The sequence below is a fragment of the Protobothrops mucrosquamatus genome, unplaced genomic scaffold (genome assembly GCF_001527695.2).
Source record: "Protobothrops mucrosquamatus isolate PMUCROS unplaced genomic scaffold, P.Mucros_1.0 scaffold340, whole genome shotgun sequence".
Taxonomy (NCBI): Eukaryota; Metazoa; Chordata; class Lepidosauria; order Squamata; family Viperidae; genus Protobothrops; species Protobothrops mucrosquamatus.
In genome coordinates this window covers 13186-31819 of record NW_015386677.1, presented here as the reverse complement: position 1 = coordinate 31819, position 18634 = coordinate 13186, and the positions used below count along the sequence as shown (strand labels likewise).

General features: G+C 38.2%; 1 protein-coding gene across 1 annotated transcript in view; it reads left to right on the top strand.

Annotated features, from left to right (window-relative positions):
* Positions 1 to 5246: 5246 nt before the first annotated feature.
* The window catches only part of SLC5A12 (solute carrier family 5 member 12), a 26364-nt gene continuing 12976 nt past the window's right edge, over positions 5247 to 18634 (top strand). The window contains exons 1-9 of the mRNA XM_015815387.1: positions 5247 to 5603; positions 7715 to 7780; positions 10540 to 10591; positions 11197 to 11264; positions 11879 to 12033; positions 13276 to 13416; positions 14735 to 14864; positions 16082 to 16170; positions 18404 to 18516. Of these exons, the coding sequence (XP_015670873.1) occupies positions 5247 to 5603; positions 7715 to 7780; positions 10540 to 10591; positions 11197 to 11264; positions 11879 to 12033; positions 13276 to 13416; positions 14735 to 14864; positions 16082 to 16170; positions 18404 to 18516 (1171 nt within the window). The remainder of the gene's footprint in view (positions 5604 to 7714; positions 7781 to 10539; positions 10592 to 11196; positions 11265 to 11878; positions 12034 to 13275; positions 13417 to 14734; positions 14865 to 16081; positions 16171 to 18403; positions 18517 to 18634) is intronic.

The following is an 18634-nucleotide window of genomic DNA, read 5'->3' as shown; positions in this document are numbered from 1 at the left end:
TGGTATTTGACCTGAAGATTTCCTTGATGTAAAGTTGTGACATTATCATTGTCAGATCCACGGGCGGGCTGTTAATCCCATTTTGCAGGTTTAATATTAATAGTAGAAGGTAAATTTTGTTTGGCTAATCCCATTCTTACCAATTTCTGTCAGATTAGTTGGAGAATATCTGAAATTAAAGTGTAACTGAACAGCTACTGATACTAACAAGAAAACAAAACAATAAAATCAATCTGTATGCTGATTTGTAAAATTCAATCCCTAGAGTAATCTAGTTAGGTTGCTTTATTTATTTATCAACTTTGTAACAAAAGTGATTCTGGACATGCAAAAGGCCGCTAAAAACAATAAATAAGTAAGGTGACTGTTAGTTAAAACCATTATATAATAATTACTAAAAAGAATAAAAATATCCAAAGCAAAACTAAAGCAGGAAAAAGGAATAACTAGATGGAGGAATGTTAATAATAAGGGAACCACCTCATAAGTCCCATTGTCCCCTGGAGTGCCCAGATCTTGACAAATTTTCAGAAGCTCAGTAGTAATGAGGCCAACCTCATCTCTGGGGGAGAAGATTTCACAATATAGGTATTACAGCAGAAAAAGCCTGTTTAGGAGCTGCTAAATGTAGCTCTTTTTGTTGGAACCCCTAACATACCCATTCTATGAAACTTGGTGGGATGAGTGGATAAGATCAGGGAAAAGTGGTCCCTCAAATAACCTAGTTTCAGGCTATGTACGGTTTTCAACCAACTTGAAAAGGACAACTTTCTTTTTACCTATGTCTGCTTGGTTTAATCCACTTTCCAAAATAAATCTGTTTATTACCTTGACATGTACAAAACATATGCCTTTGATTTCCAATGAATTATGAAACCACAACATCAGATGTCAGGCTGGTTTCCTAAATTACAATTACTTCTGTAGAACACGAATTAGATGAAAAGATGGAAATGTTATCAATTTCATTTTCAAACTTAATCAAATGGTAAATGTCTTTTGGGGTTGTACTACTCAAGGTACAGGTGAAACCTCCTGTGATAGCAAATAACTAAATGAGAAAAGATGTATTGATAGAGAAAATAACGTATCAAAGGGTGAAATTCACAAAAAAATCAATCATGCAAAACCTCTACCTCTGGGTTGTCAAACTGGTGGCCTGTGGGCTAGATGCGTTACACACAGACCATGGCCCACCCTGGCTCCACAAAGGCAAAAAACGTTGGGATACGTCACGATTACATCATGTGACGCAATTGAGTTTGACACCCATGCTCTACCTCAGACATGTGATGTCACGTGACATCGTGTGATGTATCGGAACTTTTTCCCTATTGCCGGCGCGGTTTCCTCGTGATACGTCTGGCCCGTGGGCCAGCAGTCTATCTGAACAGCTGCAGATGTTTAGTTTTGGGGAAGATTTATATTTTAATAACAATTAAGCTTGATTTTGGCTATTTTATCCTATTATCCTTCCTATATATTTATCCTATATCCTACCCCAGGGGTGTCAAACTCAATTTCATTGAGGGCCACATCAGCATTGTAGTTGCCCTCAGGGGGCTGGGTGTATGTGACCAGGATGGGTGCAGCCTACTGGGTGGGCGTAGATGGAGTGGGTGTGGCCTATTGGGTGGGCATGGCAAGCTCTATATCATTCACGTCAAGGGTGCCTGTGGGGGCCTGGGTAGGAGTGGGACAGATCTGAGGGTCTCTGGCAGAAGAGGGTGGGACCAGGGCAAGTGCCAAGGCATGGTCCACTGGAGGAGCCTCACTGTTCCTCTCAGGCCATGCGGGGGGGGGGGCTGGATGGTGGTGCAGACTGCCCGGAGCCCTTGGCAGCAGAGGTCAAATGCCCAGCCTGGCCCTCGAGCACCTGCGGCACCAAGCTCAGCTCCACTTCCCCAAGGGGGTGCCCAGCTGCACTTACCTCCTCCTCAAGGCTGTTGCTGCTATGCTTCCTCTCCTTAGCCAGGTTGCTCATGATGGGTATGAGGGCAAAGTCAGAGGGAGGCCCATTCCCTCTCCATGGGAGTAGACCCGGCTTTGTATCCAAAGCTTCCTTAGCAATAGAATGGGAGACCCCCAGGATAGGCCAGGAGGAGGGGGCAAGGGGATGGTAAAAGGGCAGCAGGGCAGGACTAAGGCAGGACTTCCCTCAGACCCTCCGTCTCCTTCTTTCCTTCTTTCCTTTCTTCCTTCCTAAGTACAGAGTGGTGGGAAAATATTTGAGATGAGGGAGGGAGAAAACAAGCAAGAAACACAGCTGGGGAGGTGTCACCCTTCATGAGGAATGAAGAAATGCACCATCGCCTGGAAGTGGCCAGCACATGGCCCTTACCTACTTCACATATCTGGCTTGGTGGGCTCTGTAGGAGGGGATGCCATGAGCAGCGTGAGAGTCAACGTTACCTGCGCAATGCTGCCCAGCCCCCAGCCTGCCCGGTTTCGGCAGGCAGCAAGACACTCTCCTCACAGCGCTGCCGAGAGGCTGATCGAATCTGAAAAGAAGCGCGATGCTGCCCAACCCCCAGCCTGCCCGGTTTCATCAGGCAGCAGGGCGCTCTCCTCACAGCTCCGAGAGCTGAGCCAGGCGGCGTGAATCTGATGAGAAGTGCAATGCTGCCTAGCCCCCAGCCTGCTGGTCTCGGCAGACAGTGGGGCGCTCTCCTCACAGCACTGAGAGGCTGAACCAGGCGGCGCGAATCCAAAACGAAGCATGATGCCGCCCAGCTTCCAGCCTGCCCGGTTTCGGCAGGCAGCAGGGTGCTTTCCTCACAGCGCCGAGAGGTTGAGCTGGGTGGTGCGAAGCTTGCCAGCTTTGCACCTTGCTGCCTGCTGAAACCTCTCATCAGTTTCATGCCACCCAGCTCAGCTCTTGGTGCTGCGAGGAGAGCGCCCCGTTGCCTGCCAAAACCGGGCAGGCTGGGGGCTGGGCGGCCTTGTGCTTCTTTTGGGATTCACGCTGCCCAGCTCATCCTCTCGGTGCTGTGAGGAGAGCGCCCTTCTGCCTGCCAAAACCCTCCCCTGGAGCCCATCAAGCCAGATATGTGAAGTAGGTGAGGCCATTTGCTGGCCATTTCCAGGCGATGGTGCATTTCTTCATTCCTCACAAAGGGTGACACCTCCCCAGCATACACCCAGGGGGGGTGGGGCTGACATGGCAGGGGCTGTTTCCTTGCTGTTTCCAGATGGTCTTGTGGAGCTAAGACTGAATGCGTTTCAGCATAGATGGCCACAACAAAATTGTACATCGGCTCCCGGCCGGCCTGCGCCAGGGATGGCTTCGCAGGCCACATGAAACTAGTTCGTGGGCCGCATCCTGCCCCCGGGCCTTGTGTTTGGCATGTCTGTCCTACCCTATAATCCTATCTACTATATAAATTGATCGGGCAAAGAAAAAGTGGCTGACTTACAGGTACCCTCTTATCCAACTGCTGCCTGATCAAGTGGAAGCTTGATCCAAATATTTACAATTCCAATCCAACACTCTAACCACTATACAACTTAACATGTTAAATCTGAAAGGCCAAATTAAATGAGGTGACAAGTATAATAGAAGTGTAGAAAATTTGGGGGAAATTTTGATGTAGACATGGGAAATAAAGGCATGACGAGGAAGTGTAAGAGAATATATTTGGGCACAGATAAATGAGGATAGAATTACCCTTCTATCAATTCCGTATTCTAAATCCTATTCCCCAAAATTATTTTTTCTTAAGATTAAGAGAGAGACAGATAGCCTTTTGGATCTTATGAATTGTTGAATGTAGTGTGTTTTGATCCTAAGATAGGGAAATAGTGTTCTATACTTAAGATCACATGAAGTGTTAAAACCACTTTACAATGCCTTGGTAAGGCCACACTTGGAATACTGCATCCAGTTTTGGTCACTACGATGTAAAAAAGATGTTGAGACTCTAGAAAGAGTACAGAGAAGCGCAACAAAGATGATCAGGGGACTGGAGGCTAAAGCATATAAGGAATGGTTGCTGGAATTGGGTATGTCTAGTTTAATGAAAAGAAGGATGAGGGGTGACATGATAGCAGTGTTCCAATATCTCAGGGTTTGCCACAAAGAAGAGGGAGTCAAGCTATTCTCCAAAGCATCTGAAGGCAGGACAAGAAGCAACGGATGGAAACTAACCAAAGAGAGAAGCAACCTAGAACTAAGGAGAAATTTTCTGACAGTTAGAACAATTAATCAGTGGAACAACCTGCCTCCAGAAGTGGTGAATGCTCCAACACTGGAAGTTTTTAAGAAGAGACTGGATAGCCATTTGTCTGAAATGAATTCAGGTTTCCTGCCAGAGCAGGGGGTTGGACTAGATGACCTCCAAGGTTCCTTCCAACTTTATTATTATTACTATTATTACTATTATTACTATTATTACTAGTATTACTAGTATTACTAGTATTATTACCACTACTACTATTACTATTATTATTACTATTATTATTATTATTTGTCTACCGGCATTGAGAGCAACTACTGAGTTTGTTTTTTGTCAATGGAAAAAGTTCTCAGAGGATTCCAACTGGCCTATCTGGATCTTCCATAAGTGATCATGCCCAGTAATTGCTACAGTTTCAAAGTTTCTAAATTTATCACAGACTATTAATTTGTTAACTTTTGGCTCAACCAGACTGACTTTATTTTGGCAATTCATTTTCTTAACTATATATGAATTTCAATATCAGAGACTTTGTATCATGATTGTTGAGAAGCATCTATAGGAGAAGGCTGATTGCATAGATATCTGGCTGGTATATTTCTCATACATATTTGGCAAAGTGCTGCAGCAATAGAGCACTGGATGTCATAGCCCTTTGGTCAGATCCAGCATGTTTTTTTCTTAAATTTTCATTGTGTAACATGCTGACCAATCCAATGCAGTTAGTCAACATACTAAAGTAATGTTTAACCTTAATAAAGTTTCTCAGATAAAAAGGGTGTGAACTCTTGGATATTTCTTTTTTCCCCGATCTTCATTGGCAGAAGCCTTGACTAGAAATTATAAGAAAAGCTATCCACAACTTTGTTTTTAACCATCTCTGCAACATGACCCTGGAATGAGGTCTGAAGTTTAAATCTAAAATATCAGTTGGATCCTGGATTATATTTGTCTTTTGGAAAATCTAATTGCTAAGTCATGGCACTATAAATTTGTTCTCCCTTTGGAAGTTCATTCTTTAAACAATCAAAATAATTGCTACACCTGACAAAAAGCCAGCTAATTAGAACCATGGGCCAGTTCATCCCTCCAGTTGTGGAAATGTTTGCAATTTGGGACTATTTGATCTTTGCTGCCCTTTTTCTCGTCTCTTCTGGCATTGGAATCTTTTTTGCCATTAAGGAGCGGAAAAAAGCAAGCTCTGGGGACTTTTTGGTTGGTGGCAGGCAGATGACATGTGGACCAGTGGCTCTGTCCCTCACTGCTAGTTTCATGTCAGCCGTCACTGTGCTGGGAACCCCAGCTGAGGTCTATCGCCATGGATCATCTTTCTTTCTGTTTGGCATAGCATATACGTTTGTCATCATTTTTACTTCAGAACTTTTTCTACCTGTTTTCTACAGATCTGGGATCACAAGCACTTATGAGGTAAGTTCCCTTTTCTAGAAAGTGATTCTTGCTCCAGATCCTGGACCAAGACTCCAATTGGCCATCTACATCATTTGGGCAGCATCTTTGTTGTTATTTCTTTGTGGAGATGCTTGACATGACATCACCTCTTCTGTAAACTTGACATTCTGGGAAGAGCAGTCGCAATATATCTAAAAGGCAGCATGATGCAGAGGAGACTACATTAATACAGAGGAAGAAAATGTGTTAAAATTTGCAAGGACAATGAATCTGTATATGTATTAGATAATAGTAGGCATGCTTTTGGTTCCAAAGGACAGTCTATTTAATTAAGATAGATAAGATAAGATAACCTTTATTGTCATTTTTTTTTACTGTGGGCACAACGGCACACATCAAAAATGAAATTTAGTTGCCTACTCTCAAAGTGAACACATACATAACACACACCTAACCTACTATATACAATATTGAAAGAGACCATTGTGATCAACTTCTATAAATGTATTATTTCCTAACAATTATCTGTAGATTGCAAAAGATAGGAGGATAATTCTCATTTAAACGTTAGATTATTGTCAAAAATAATAAAAAATACTATATTTTGAAATAGTAAAGAATGATATATTGACAAAAACCTACTCATCCCATGCTGAAATATCAAATATAAGGATTCTGTGTCATACACTTGTCTCATCTTAGTATGAGTATTTGTGGTTGTGTGTGTGTGTGTGTGTGTGTGTGTGTGTGTGAGAGAGAGAGAGAGAGAGAGAGAGAGCGCTTGAGTCCAGGGGACTTAGGTAGACAGACATATTTAGAATCTCTTATAAAATACAGATCAAATCAATATTAAAAAATCCTTTTTTTCTTTTCTCATTTCCCATTTCTCATTCTGTGTATTTTATTCATTACATAGATTCAAAGAATGCCTGACTCCAACTAACTGAATGATTTGCATAATAAAAAGTCAGAATAATAAAACAGAGAAACAAATTAAACTTGTCAAGAATGTGTATGACAACTAAATTCAAGAAACTGTAGCAAATAGTAATTGTATAGATCATAGTATCCATCTCAATAACAAAAGAGGCTGGTTCTGGGACAATGGATTTTCTTCTAATGTTACGTTCACAATTTAATTGTTTGATTAATGATTTAATAGGGGAATATTTAATAAAAGATTACTTAACTAACCTCCCATTAGAAGCCACTAAGAATCCAATTATCTCATAAATGAAACCATTCAACCCTCATATATAGATGTAAAATTATAGTGTCCTACTTGCCAAAGGAAATGAAATATTTCATGACGAGAAAAGACATTCCAAATTCTTGAAATGTAATTATAGAACACACTGCAGGTTTCTGTAATGGTTGACCACACTTTTTGGTTCTAGGTGTCGTTTGTAACCCATGCAATGATTTGGGCAGATATCCACACAGATCCAAGTTTGAATATTGCAAGATGAAGACCTCAGCACGATTTAACTTATCCTATAAATGCTTGACATTTGTGGAGAGCTTCCTGTGGTCCACTCTTGAACCCGGCTGTGCAATGTTGCTGACCATTGCTGCAAGTTAAATAAAGTTATGGATGTAGAACAAATTACAAGAGGTCCTCAACTTACAGCAGTTCGTTTAGTTCAAAGTCACAAAGTTACAATGGCACTGGGAAAAGTGACTTAGAACCATTTTTCACACTTATGACCACTGCAGCATTCCCTTGGCCACTAGATCAAAATTCAGATGCTTGGCAACTGACTCATATTTGTGATAATTGCAGTGTCCTTGGGTCATATGATCACCTTTTGATACCTTCTGCACAAAGTCAATGGGAAAGCCAGATTCACTTAACAACCATGTCACTAACAACTGCAGTGATTCAATTAATAATCGTGACAAGAAATGTCATAAAGTGGGGGGGGGGAAATTCATTTAACAACTATCTCACAGGAGCAACAGGAATTTTGGGTTCAATCAAGGACTACCGGTATTAATTGAACTTCCAGTTGCTGGTATTGCCTATGGGAAGACCGGTTTCACAATCATTACGAGAACTATTTCTTGAATAAAATGGGATGATAAAGCAACAAATATTTGTATTTACTGTAACCATCCTTTCCCCCTAGTACCTGGAGTTAAGGTTTAACAAGCAAGTTCGCATGGTAGCAACACTGATTTACATACTGCAGACGGTAAGCCATTTTCTCCATATATTTGCATGATAAATGTGATTTCTAAATATCTTGGCAATAGTCCGTGGAATGGATAGAGCTTTTGTTCAAAATCAGCCCCATCTACAACACAGTGAATATGATAGAGGATGTTTATATAGTGTTTCTGAAATAAAAGAGCGATAGGATCCTGCACAAACAAGACTTTCAATCATCTCGATTTCTCATAGCATCAAATTCTACATAATCTTTCTGGATTTTCATCACCCCGATAACTAACATTTATGATAAATCTAGACTCTTCCTAGTCTACGGGTTGCCATGACATTCTGTATTCAAGTGTGAGATTTCCTTCTGAAACTTCGGCTTCAGTTGTAGAACAGGTTTCCAACACAGATTGTGGGACTCTAAAAGAAGATACATTTTTCCAGTTTAATCCCAGTTGCCATTTTAGCAAGCATTTATGTTGCACTTAAGTGTACTCTAAATAATGTGCTCTGTACAGTATAGAGTAGCTCATAGCTCAGTTCCATGTCGGGGATTTAGGAGACATGAATTGTTTGCCTTGAACTAGTTTGTACCAAAACCTCCCATGCCCCAGAAATGCAGTGTGATCTGGTTGGCCATTTCAGGGATAATCCCTACCATTTTTAATTTGATGCATTCACACAACTTGTGAAACCACCCATAGAACTTTGTTGAGACTGTGGAATAATTAATAACTGTGTGAGATTTCTGTTTTCATGTGTCTGATAATAAGTCAGTCTTCTTTCAACGGAATGCCAGAGGTATGATAGGTAAATATTTCTTTAAGTGTGATTTGTTTCAGAACAGTTAGGAACATCTTTATTTGTACTTTGCAGATGATAAAGAGAAAATCCTTCCTCCAACATCTTAGGCAACTATACAAGAATCATTTTCAGGAAACAGTGTAGTGTGGATCACAAATAGCCAATGGAAAGTTGAGAGCTCTGTTGCTGTTTGAGACTGCTTCGTAAGCAGTATAAAGTTAATTGACTTTTCTTGATGACAACTTCATGCATCTGCTTACTTAGGGAAATGTTTATTCCCAAGATAATTCCACTCTATAAATTAATTCCACATACCTAAAAAAGCATCAGCAGTAAATTGGCACCTTTTAGAAATGGTTCAATTTGCAATTTTAGGACATTCTGTAGAACTGCAAAAAATCTAGTCGGTGACCCTGAGGTTCCAAGTGGAGTGTCAATGACAAAAACTCAGTCTAAAGTGGGATTAGCCATGAACATCGAAACCAAAAAGGACGAAAAGAGGTGTAATTTAATGTAAAACAACCTACCCCGGGTTACAAATTCAAACAGTTTTATAAAAACCTAAGACTCGAACAGAAGACCTCACAACCGATAAGGACCTAGCTTAGTGTCAACTGCAAATTTGATGAGTTCCCCTTCTATTCCCTCATCTAAATCATTTATTACGATATTGAAGAGTACTGGACCTAAGACGGAACCTTGTGGTACCCCACTGCTTACTTCCCTCCATATAGATATAGTACCATTAAGAACTACTCATTGGGTAGTTTGTCAGCTAGCTACAAATCCATCTGGTGGTGAAGCTGTCTATTCCACATTTTTCTGATTTACCAAGAAGTAGATTGTGGTCTACTGTGTTGAATGCCTTACTGAAATCTAAGTATACTATGTTCACAGCATTTCACTTGTCTTCTAATTTAGTCACTTTGTTAAGGAATGAATTAATATTGGTTTGGCATGATCTGTTTTTAACAAACACATGCTGGCTTCAAATTGTAACTTTATTTGTTTCTAGATGTTCACAGATCTGTTTTTTATTATCTTTTCCGATATCTTCCCAGGTATTGATTTTAGACGGATTGGTTTATTTTTTGGATTTGCTTCAGATTGGGATCATTCACATAAATATTCAAAATTACCTCCAACTAAAATAAGACTATTGTAATATGTTGAGAAAAGTTTCAAGGGTTTCCCAAACCTCTAACTTTAAGGATCACAGCCTTACCACAGAATAAATCTCAGTTAAAACAGTTGGGCAATCTTCTGAATAAACAACAGTACATATTCAAACAGTATAAGTACATTTATTTATGTATACATACAATTAAATACATTTAATTAATTACCATGTACCTTTGTAAATTCCAATATTTCTGGCATCATCAGTTAATGAAATTATGGGAAGGCCAAGTTGAGATGGGAACTGGGGGAATTTGAGATCCAGCACTTCTAGAAGTTAGGCTCATGTACAAGGTCCTTTTTCTGCATAATTTTTCAAACAATCACATGGATTAAAATAGACCCTGAGGGACCCAAGAGTATTCTATGAATTTTATGCATTTTGAGTTCTTCTTTGAAGCCTAGTCTGAAATTCTAACCACATACACTATCTATGCTATAATTTAGAAATCAATATATATTATTTAGGACAAGAAGCATGGCTATTTTCCCAGCTAGTAGCAGTTAGAACTGCTGCTATCATTTTCAACCTAAAAGACTGGACATAGTCACACAGATGGTAAAGGCATGTTAAACTGGGGGAAAATGGGGCAGACAGTGTAGAAGAATGCATGAATATCATTCATAAATGTATCTTCCCATTTGTGTGTGAGCCTGCCTCTGTGTGGCAGTGCCACTTTCCAGTCAAAACCTTGGCATATGGTCCCATCTGAATCTCCTTCGTTTGTTAATTTTAGCTGTCTTTTGAATTTTGAATTTGCTCCCTATGAATATTTTTCTTATCTGAAATACTTTTTCTACTCTTCATAGACTCTTTACACAGGAGTGGTAGTTTATGCTCCAGCTTTGGCTCTCAATCAAGGTAAGTGCTTTGTTGTTGACTTGAAAAGGACAGGAGAAAAGGGGAATTTGTTTTCTGTTATCTACCTATCTGAAAGCTCCTTTCCCCCTCACTTTTCCTTCTGATATATGTTATTTTTTTCCCCTTTTGCTAAAAAGTAACTAGAGAAGATAGATTCTAAATAGTTTTCTCAAGTTCTGGGCAAAGGGCCCAGTTTAAGATAATGGATTAAGACTTTCTTCTGTACTTTGACACTTTCTGTCCTTCCAGCCCATTGCTTTAATGCCTTACGTAATGTGAATACGTAAGGATAAAGCTGAGATTTCTCATCCTATTGATTTGGTGTTTCTGGTGTTTTTGCTAGACTGATAGGAATTCTTTTGCTTTCCATTGAGATTTGGCCAATGTATTTGATGAACTGAATTTATCATCTTTGCAAACTAAAACAGAAGACTATAAAAGATGGAAATGAATTTTAGTTCTGCAGCACATAAAAGAAAATGATGGTAACAAATTAAATAAGAGTTGTTACTCTAATACTCTTGTACATTTAAAAATAAACTATAGTTATTTTTTTAAAAAAGTAACCTGCAGTATATCTAATTACACTTCCTTTGGCTTTTCAGTGACTGGATTTAATCTTTGGGGCTCAGTATTTGCAACAGGAATTGTTTGCACCTTCTACTGTACACTGGTATGTTTCTGTTATAATTCAACTATAAACGTTTTTAGAGGAATGGTTAAATAACTGGCATTTATGTTCTAATGGGGGTCTTATAGTTGAACACAAATATTAAGACGAACTAGGAAACCTCAGTATTTTTTTTCTACAATAATCATACATTTTATATTCTCAAATATACATGGGCAGAAACTATTGGAGATAAGTGATCCCTAATAAATATTTGGGAGTTGTGTTCACACTTAAAATAAGCATGTATCAGCTATCTTGTCCTTTATTCATTTTTAAGCCTGTACATATATATGGTAAATGGCTGAAGAGTTTATATAGGATTGAAGGGAAGGCTTACCAATGAGTGGAAATTCATAGGTAGACTGAGTGGCCCATACTTTTGGGCTACTCGGAGTCCATTCTATAGCATGTGATTATTGTGAACAATCACTGCAGAGAAAGTATCTTTTACATGAGCTCAGTTCCATGATACACTAATAATTGGTTGTGGGTAGAAAAAACCCCGAGCTAATCAATATTTAACCAAATATAACTTGGTTGAAAGTAGAGCTTTAGACTGAATTGGTGCACCTAAAATCAAGATAAATACAATATTATTTTTTTCTTTGATTTAGGGAGGATTGAAAGCTGTTGTCTGGACAGATGCCTTTCAACTGGTTGTTATGCTGATTGGGTTCCTGACAGTTTTAGTTCAAGGAACTCTTAAGAGTGGGGGTCTTAGAAATGTTTGGGGAAATGCTCAAAATGGATCACGTCTCAATGTCTTTGAGTAAGTGGAATGGCTTCTCACAATCTGGTTTGGTGTTTGTAATGATAGGTAATCATGTCTCATTCCTCCACCCCACCCCACCCCACCCCACCCCCAAAGGTGTTAAAATAAAATTTCTTGAAATCTGATAGGTTAAATGTGAATGATCTCAGGCAAGCCTGGGACCGAAGGGACAAAATATGTTCATAAAGCAATTTAAGACAGTTTCAAAAGAGTCCAAAGAGTGATTTGATGGCCAGAAGAAAATCAAATTGGTTATCACTTAGAACAAATATGGTATACAGGGGAAATAAAGCAAAGTGGTAAAAGCCATAAAGTGGAAGGCCAATGAGAAAGAACTGGCAGTTCAAAAAACAGAGAATTGCTCTACAGCAGGGGTAGTCAACCTTGGCTCTTTTATGACTCGTGGACTTCAACTCCCAGAATTCCTGAGCCAGCTAAGCTACCCCTGCTCTACAGAATGCATGGTAGTTCAGTAAGAACTGCAAGATATATTTCTATAAAAGTTGCTTTTATAATAATAAAAAAGAGCAAGAACAGTGATAAGGGAGGAAAAACACAATCAGGTTTACATTAACATGAAATGGCAGAGCAGCACAGAATGAAGCGGGTTTTTTTGGCCAACTTTGTGTAGTTGTAAATGGGATTGGGTCTGGTTAGTATTTAGATTTTTTTTTTAATCAGATCAGTTTGAACAAGAATTATACATGTTGCCTATTTCAAGACGGAGTCCTGATTTCAATATAAGTCTCTTTAGTTATGCAACTTGAATGCTTATTTTTTTTAACCTGGATTTCAAATTATAAGAGACACCAAATAGTCAGTTCATGTGTGGGGCACAGTTCCCCACCTGGGGAAGTCAGTTCCACCCTGGGGGCACAGTGGTTAGAATGCAGTATTGCCGGCTAACTCTGCCCACAGCCAGGAATTCAATTCTGACTGATCTTGAGGTTGACTCAGATTCCATCCTTCCGAGGTCAGTAAAAATGAGGACCCAGATTGTTGGGGGCAATATGCTGCCATTGTAAACCGCTCAGAGAGGGCTGTAAAGCACTATAGGGCATTATATAAGTCTAAGTGCTATTGCTATTGCTATTCCTTCTAAATCTGTGAATTTATTTAGATCTGTTGACTGGATTCCTGCCTTGAAGTTTCTTAATTCCAGTAGAAGCAAATTAGTTTTAAACTAGTCTACTATTTAAACAATGGCCAATTAATAATTTTCATGTCTTATTCATGTAGCTTTGATTTTGACCCCCTGAGAAGACACACATTTTGGACAACCGTAGTAGGAGGAACATTTACTTGGCTAGGAATTTACGGGGTCAATCAGTCCACAATACAGAGGTGCATTTCATGTAAAACAGAAAAGCATGCCAAATTGTAAGTAGCCATCAAAGTTAATGTAATTCTAGATTAGAATATAATTATCTTTAATTTAAAAAAAAATCTATTCATTTTTTAAAATGAACTAGCTCATGCATAATGTTTGGGATGCTTTAACTGGCCATTGAGAGAGGTCCAGCAGAAAACTGCCTACTCTTGTGAGGTCTATGTTGCATGAGAAAGATGGAAAGAGGGTGGCTTGAACATATGTTGGTCTACCACTTCGGAGATGGACAATATAAAGGACACATGGGTTGTGGTATGCAAAGCTTTGGAAGTAGCATACAATTGTTTAACCAGAGGGGTGCCCAATCTCCTCAGTTTTTTGGAAACAGAATGGACCTGGATTTTTATTTGGATTCTTGAGCTGGATATTGACACTCTCTCTCCTGACTTCTGCCATGATTTTAACTATTATTTCAATCCACTTTTGACTGTGCTTGCCTTTATTGGGCTTATTGGGGATTCATCATTGCTTTGTGTGATTTTTTTTGGTTTTATTATATATTTGTATCCCACCTTTATTATTTTTACAAATAAGTTATATTCATCACACTTTTCTTCTCCTATTTTCCTCACAACAACCCTGTGAGGTGGGTCGGGTGGTGAGAAAGGGATTGGCCCAAAGTCATCCAGCTGGCTGCATGGTCAAGGTGGGACTTGAATTCATGGTCTTCTGTTTTCTACCATGATAGACTAGTAGAGCAAACTGACTTTCTTATCAGCATTGATTGTTGATTTTTGTTTGTTTATTTATTATCTCTTTTTATTGCTGTTTTATGTTGCCCAGGATCCTTTGGGACTGGCATCATTTATTAGTACAATCTTAACAGAGTATCTAGCCACAAAGATAGGATTTCAAATATTAAATTTGAAATTCTACTTCCATCTAAATTCACAACAGAGTGAAGGATTATAACCTTCCAAGTTGTTGTCCTCAAAAATCACATTCATGTGTGTCAGGGACAGGGAACTTTAGTAGTACACTTCCAAAGTCGCAGGAAGTAAATATATTATGAAAAGAGCAGGAACACATCTCAAACTACTGGGAATATGTACTAAGGGGCAGATTGTGGACTTCTTTCATTGCGGCACACAGATAAAGTTTTAAATCTTTGCTTCTTTTAACTGTGGTAAGAAATGTCTTGTCAAAAACTAATGTGACTATCTTACTTTCAATCCTCCGTAAATCAAAGAAAAAAATAAGAGAGCATTTAAGAATTTTCAGGACACTTTTTAAAAATAAGAAAAAGCAGTGTACAAAAACGTACCCTTTATTGAATGATATCTAACTGATCTTTTTTCTTCTTCTTAGTGCGCTTTACTTTAATTTGCTGGGATTATGGGTCATCCTGGCATGTGCAGTCGTCTGTGGATTGGTGATGTATTCTTTTTTTATGAGCTGTGATCCTTGGACTGCAGAGTTCATTTCAGCACCAGATCAGGTAAAATTGTAAGCAGAGAATTGTTCTGTGATCTGAATTCTTTTTAAAATGCAGCTGTACTGAACTCAGTGGTACAGGAGTATATGAGTATTTCTTGCACTGTAACATTTTTAATGATGTGCAAATGGAGCCTTCTGGGAATCTATGTGGGGGACATTTGCAAACGCTCCTGTTGAGTTCTAAGTTCCATGTGTAGCAATAAAAATGTGCTTATCGGGAATGAAAGGAACAATAACTGCAAGCTAATTAGTCCATATATTTTTATATACTGCATAGTTATTTCTTGTGAGATGGGCAGTCATATAAATACCAGAATGATTAATAAATAAATAGATAGAACCAGAAAGCAAGTACATTAATAGGTACTAAATAGCAATCACACTTAGACTTATATACCAGCCCATAGTACTTTAGAGCACTCTCTGTGCAGTTTACACATTGTGCCCAACAATCTGGGTCCTCATTTTACTTGGAAGGATGGAAGGCTAAATCAACCTTGAGCCCTATCAGAGTCAAACTCCAGGCTGTGGGCAGAGTCTAAAACCTCTGATCTAACATCAGAAGAGCTTAAAAAATCTATATGAGTTAGATAATCATTCCATTTAGTTTAGTGCAGAAGAACAACTGAAAGTCAATGGACAATCATATTCTTTGTGGCTTGAAACCTTACTCAGATGAGGGTTTTGTTCGAGCATAATTTTTTAAAATAAAAAAAATAAAAAATAGGGAAGGGTGTGATGAACCCCAAATCCTGGTTGTACCTCTTCTGGTTGATGTCTTAGCATTTCTGCTGAATCTACTGCAAAGGATGGGCAAAATAAAGAGAAAGAAGACAGTTTATCTATAGACAATAGATAATAGCAATTATCTCAGGATGGGATCTCCGTGACCAGGAAGTGGTGAAGATTGAACTTTCAGCATTTAGGTATTCATCTCAGATGAATTATCAATTTATATGTCATATTTCTTCTTGATGAATCAGCCACCATGCAGGCTGTCCTTCCCTTCTTGAAATCTAGACCCTACACTGACCATGTTACAGGAACAAAGGCCCTCTGCTCCTTAGCTTCATTTACTTCATTGGAGAGTAAAGCACATGATGATGTTCTTCACCCTGAGATTTGTGAAGTTCATGAGCTCAGTCTATGTGTGCATTAAAGTTGTTCTGTATAGCAAGAGTGTTCTTCATCTTTCTTCTCTCCTTTTTTCCCCTCCAGCTAATGCCATATTTTGTGATGATAATATTTTCATCAATCCCTGGACTTTCAGGCCTATTTGTTGCGTGTGCATTCAGTGGAACACTAAGGTCTGTCCTATGCTGGATTTAATGGAGGTGTGTCAAACCAAGCCTTTGAGAGGCCCTAAGCACTAGAGGGAATGAAGTTCTTGAAAAGGCTGCCTTGTGTCCCTTCTTTCCTCTTTCTACAATGTAATGCTGTCCACTCTTTGTTTTTCTGACTGCAAAACCTGCAGTGAACCTGACAGACATATAACTTTTTTTTCTAAATTTATTTTCAAAAGCATGATATCATCTATAAGCTGTTAGATTACCTGTGTGCAGCACATATATTATCTAGTATATGGCACATTAGTAGCATATGTTAGAGTATTAGCATTAATTATTCTTTAAGAAATCCTTGAAAATCAGAAGGCCAGGATGAGTACTGGGGATTTGAGACAGAGGCTGCTTATTCCTAAGAATAGGATAATGTGCCTTTTATAATAGGAAAATGAGTTATTCCACTGATTCCTTGTTCCTTGTAAGATGCTACATTTGTAGGATTTGAGTGGGAGGCAAAAGAGAAAGATTTTTGGAAGAGGCTAGAAGGAAAACTGAAATAGATAAACTGTAATAATATGTTGACTTTCCTAATATTTCCATTGTTCCTTGAAGGTAACTATTTAAATATCCTTCAGATATCAGAGATCCAGAGATCTTAATAAACTTTATTAAGAAAGGAAGGAAACAATGGCAATCACTTCCAAAAATGTTGCCAAAAAAACTGTAGGGCACTTGCCAGGAATCAAGACTGATTCAAGGCACAAAATAAACAAACAAGAACAACAAAGAACCAAATAAAGAACCCACCCACTATAACATCTTCATGTAGGGAAACTCTTTTTGATGCTGTAGATTTTATGTCATTGCATGATCACCTAATCAGATACTGTATCAAGAGTTTAATTATTCAAGTAATGGAAGCAGAACTTCTGTTTATAAAAAGGGATATCTGTGCTAATATAAAATCTTTCCATTTTTAATGCAAGAGAAGTCATATATGCCAGCTCCACCCTGGAGGAGAGAAGCAATGTGAGATGCAGAAATAGTAAAAATGTCCAGCAACAAGAATGCACAAAAATGGACAGATACTTTAATTCCCATAATGAATGATTGGAGTTAGTCAATGGCTAAATTGTCTGCTTTAATTAAAGAAAAGAATATTTTTTTTTCTACTTGGAAACTGCTTCTGGACTTTGTGCTTTGAGATGGAAAAAAAATGAAATTTTGGGTTTTGCTTAGATAGATTTATTGTTGTAGAAATGACTAGTATATATTATTGTGTAAGAGTAAAAGTTGAGGCTGTATGTTATAATCTTACTCTATTGTACTAAAAAGAATTGGAAATCCATGCTTTTCCCCCTTTTTTTGTTTTTTCCTTTTCTACCTTCCCTCGTTTATTTTCCCATTATTTTATTTTTTTCTTTGTATAAACTAATACAAAATTCATAAAAAATAAAAGAAACAGTAAAAATATCATGGGCCTTAGCTATGATGGTGTTAGTAAACCTTGGTTCAAAAATAAGATAATGGGAAAAGCTGCAACATAAGAATTCACATGGTTGAAGTGTATTCATTCACTGTATTAATCAAGAATGCTTATTTGATTTTAACTTAGGGAGTTATATGAAGAAGTAGTTAGGATTAAAGCAAACCATAGTGTTATATAATGTCTGAAGCTAATAAATAATCTCTGTTCAGTGAATGCAGTTACATCAATTCTTGCCCTGAAATAAAGTGTACTTTTTCCCAGTTTCACAATTTCGAATCTGTCTCTATTGGGCAAAGTCTAAACTCACATAACAACATACTAATCTAAGCTAAAATGGAATGGATGTTGTAGGAATCCCACTGTTTTAGCAAGTTATGAACCAAGCAACCACATGACCTATTTTGTTTAGCCTTTATAGGAACAAGAAATTATGCTTTAATCCAAGTTTAGTATATTATGTAAACACAAGGGAATCTCGACTGTTAGCAACATTTAACTAATAATTATTATTTGTGGAACAGAAAATTCAGCTATTTTAGAATACAGAGCGATGGTGGCAGTATTAGTAATATAGAACAGGGTCTCTTTCTCCTATTTAATTTACCTCATATTTATTTCTTCTTTTACTTTCTACTTCTTTTGCAATACTATCCCATAACAGGCTATTTGGTAGATGGGTGGAAATAATTTAGTATTACTTGTCCCAGGACAAGTCACATTTTAAGGACTAATTTATCATTCTGACATTGTATATGCTTACTTTTATAGCACTGTGGCTGCAAGTATAAATGCTCTGGCAACAGTAACATTTGAAGATTTTGTCAAGCACTTTTTTCCAAAACTTTCTGAGCGTGCGAGCACTTGGACCAGCAAAGGCTTATGTAGGTGACTTTGATTTTTCTTAACTTTAAATGAAACTGTTTCTTAATCTATTGTTCAAAATGAAAATGTCTTTAAAACTGATATGTTTAAACTTGTCACTTTTCAAAAGTCCTTACT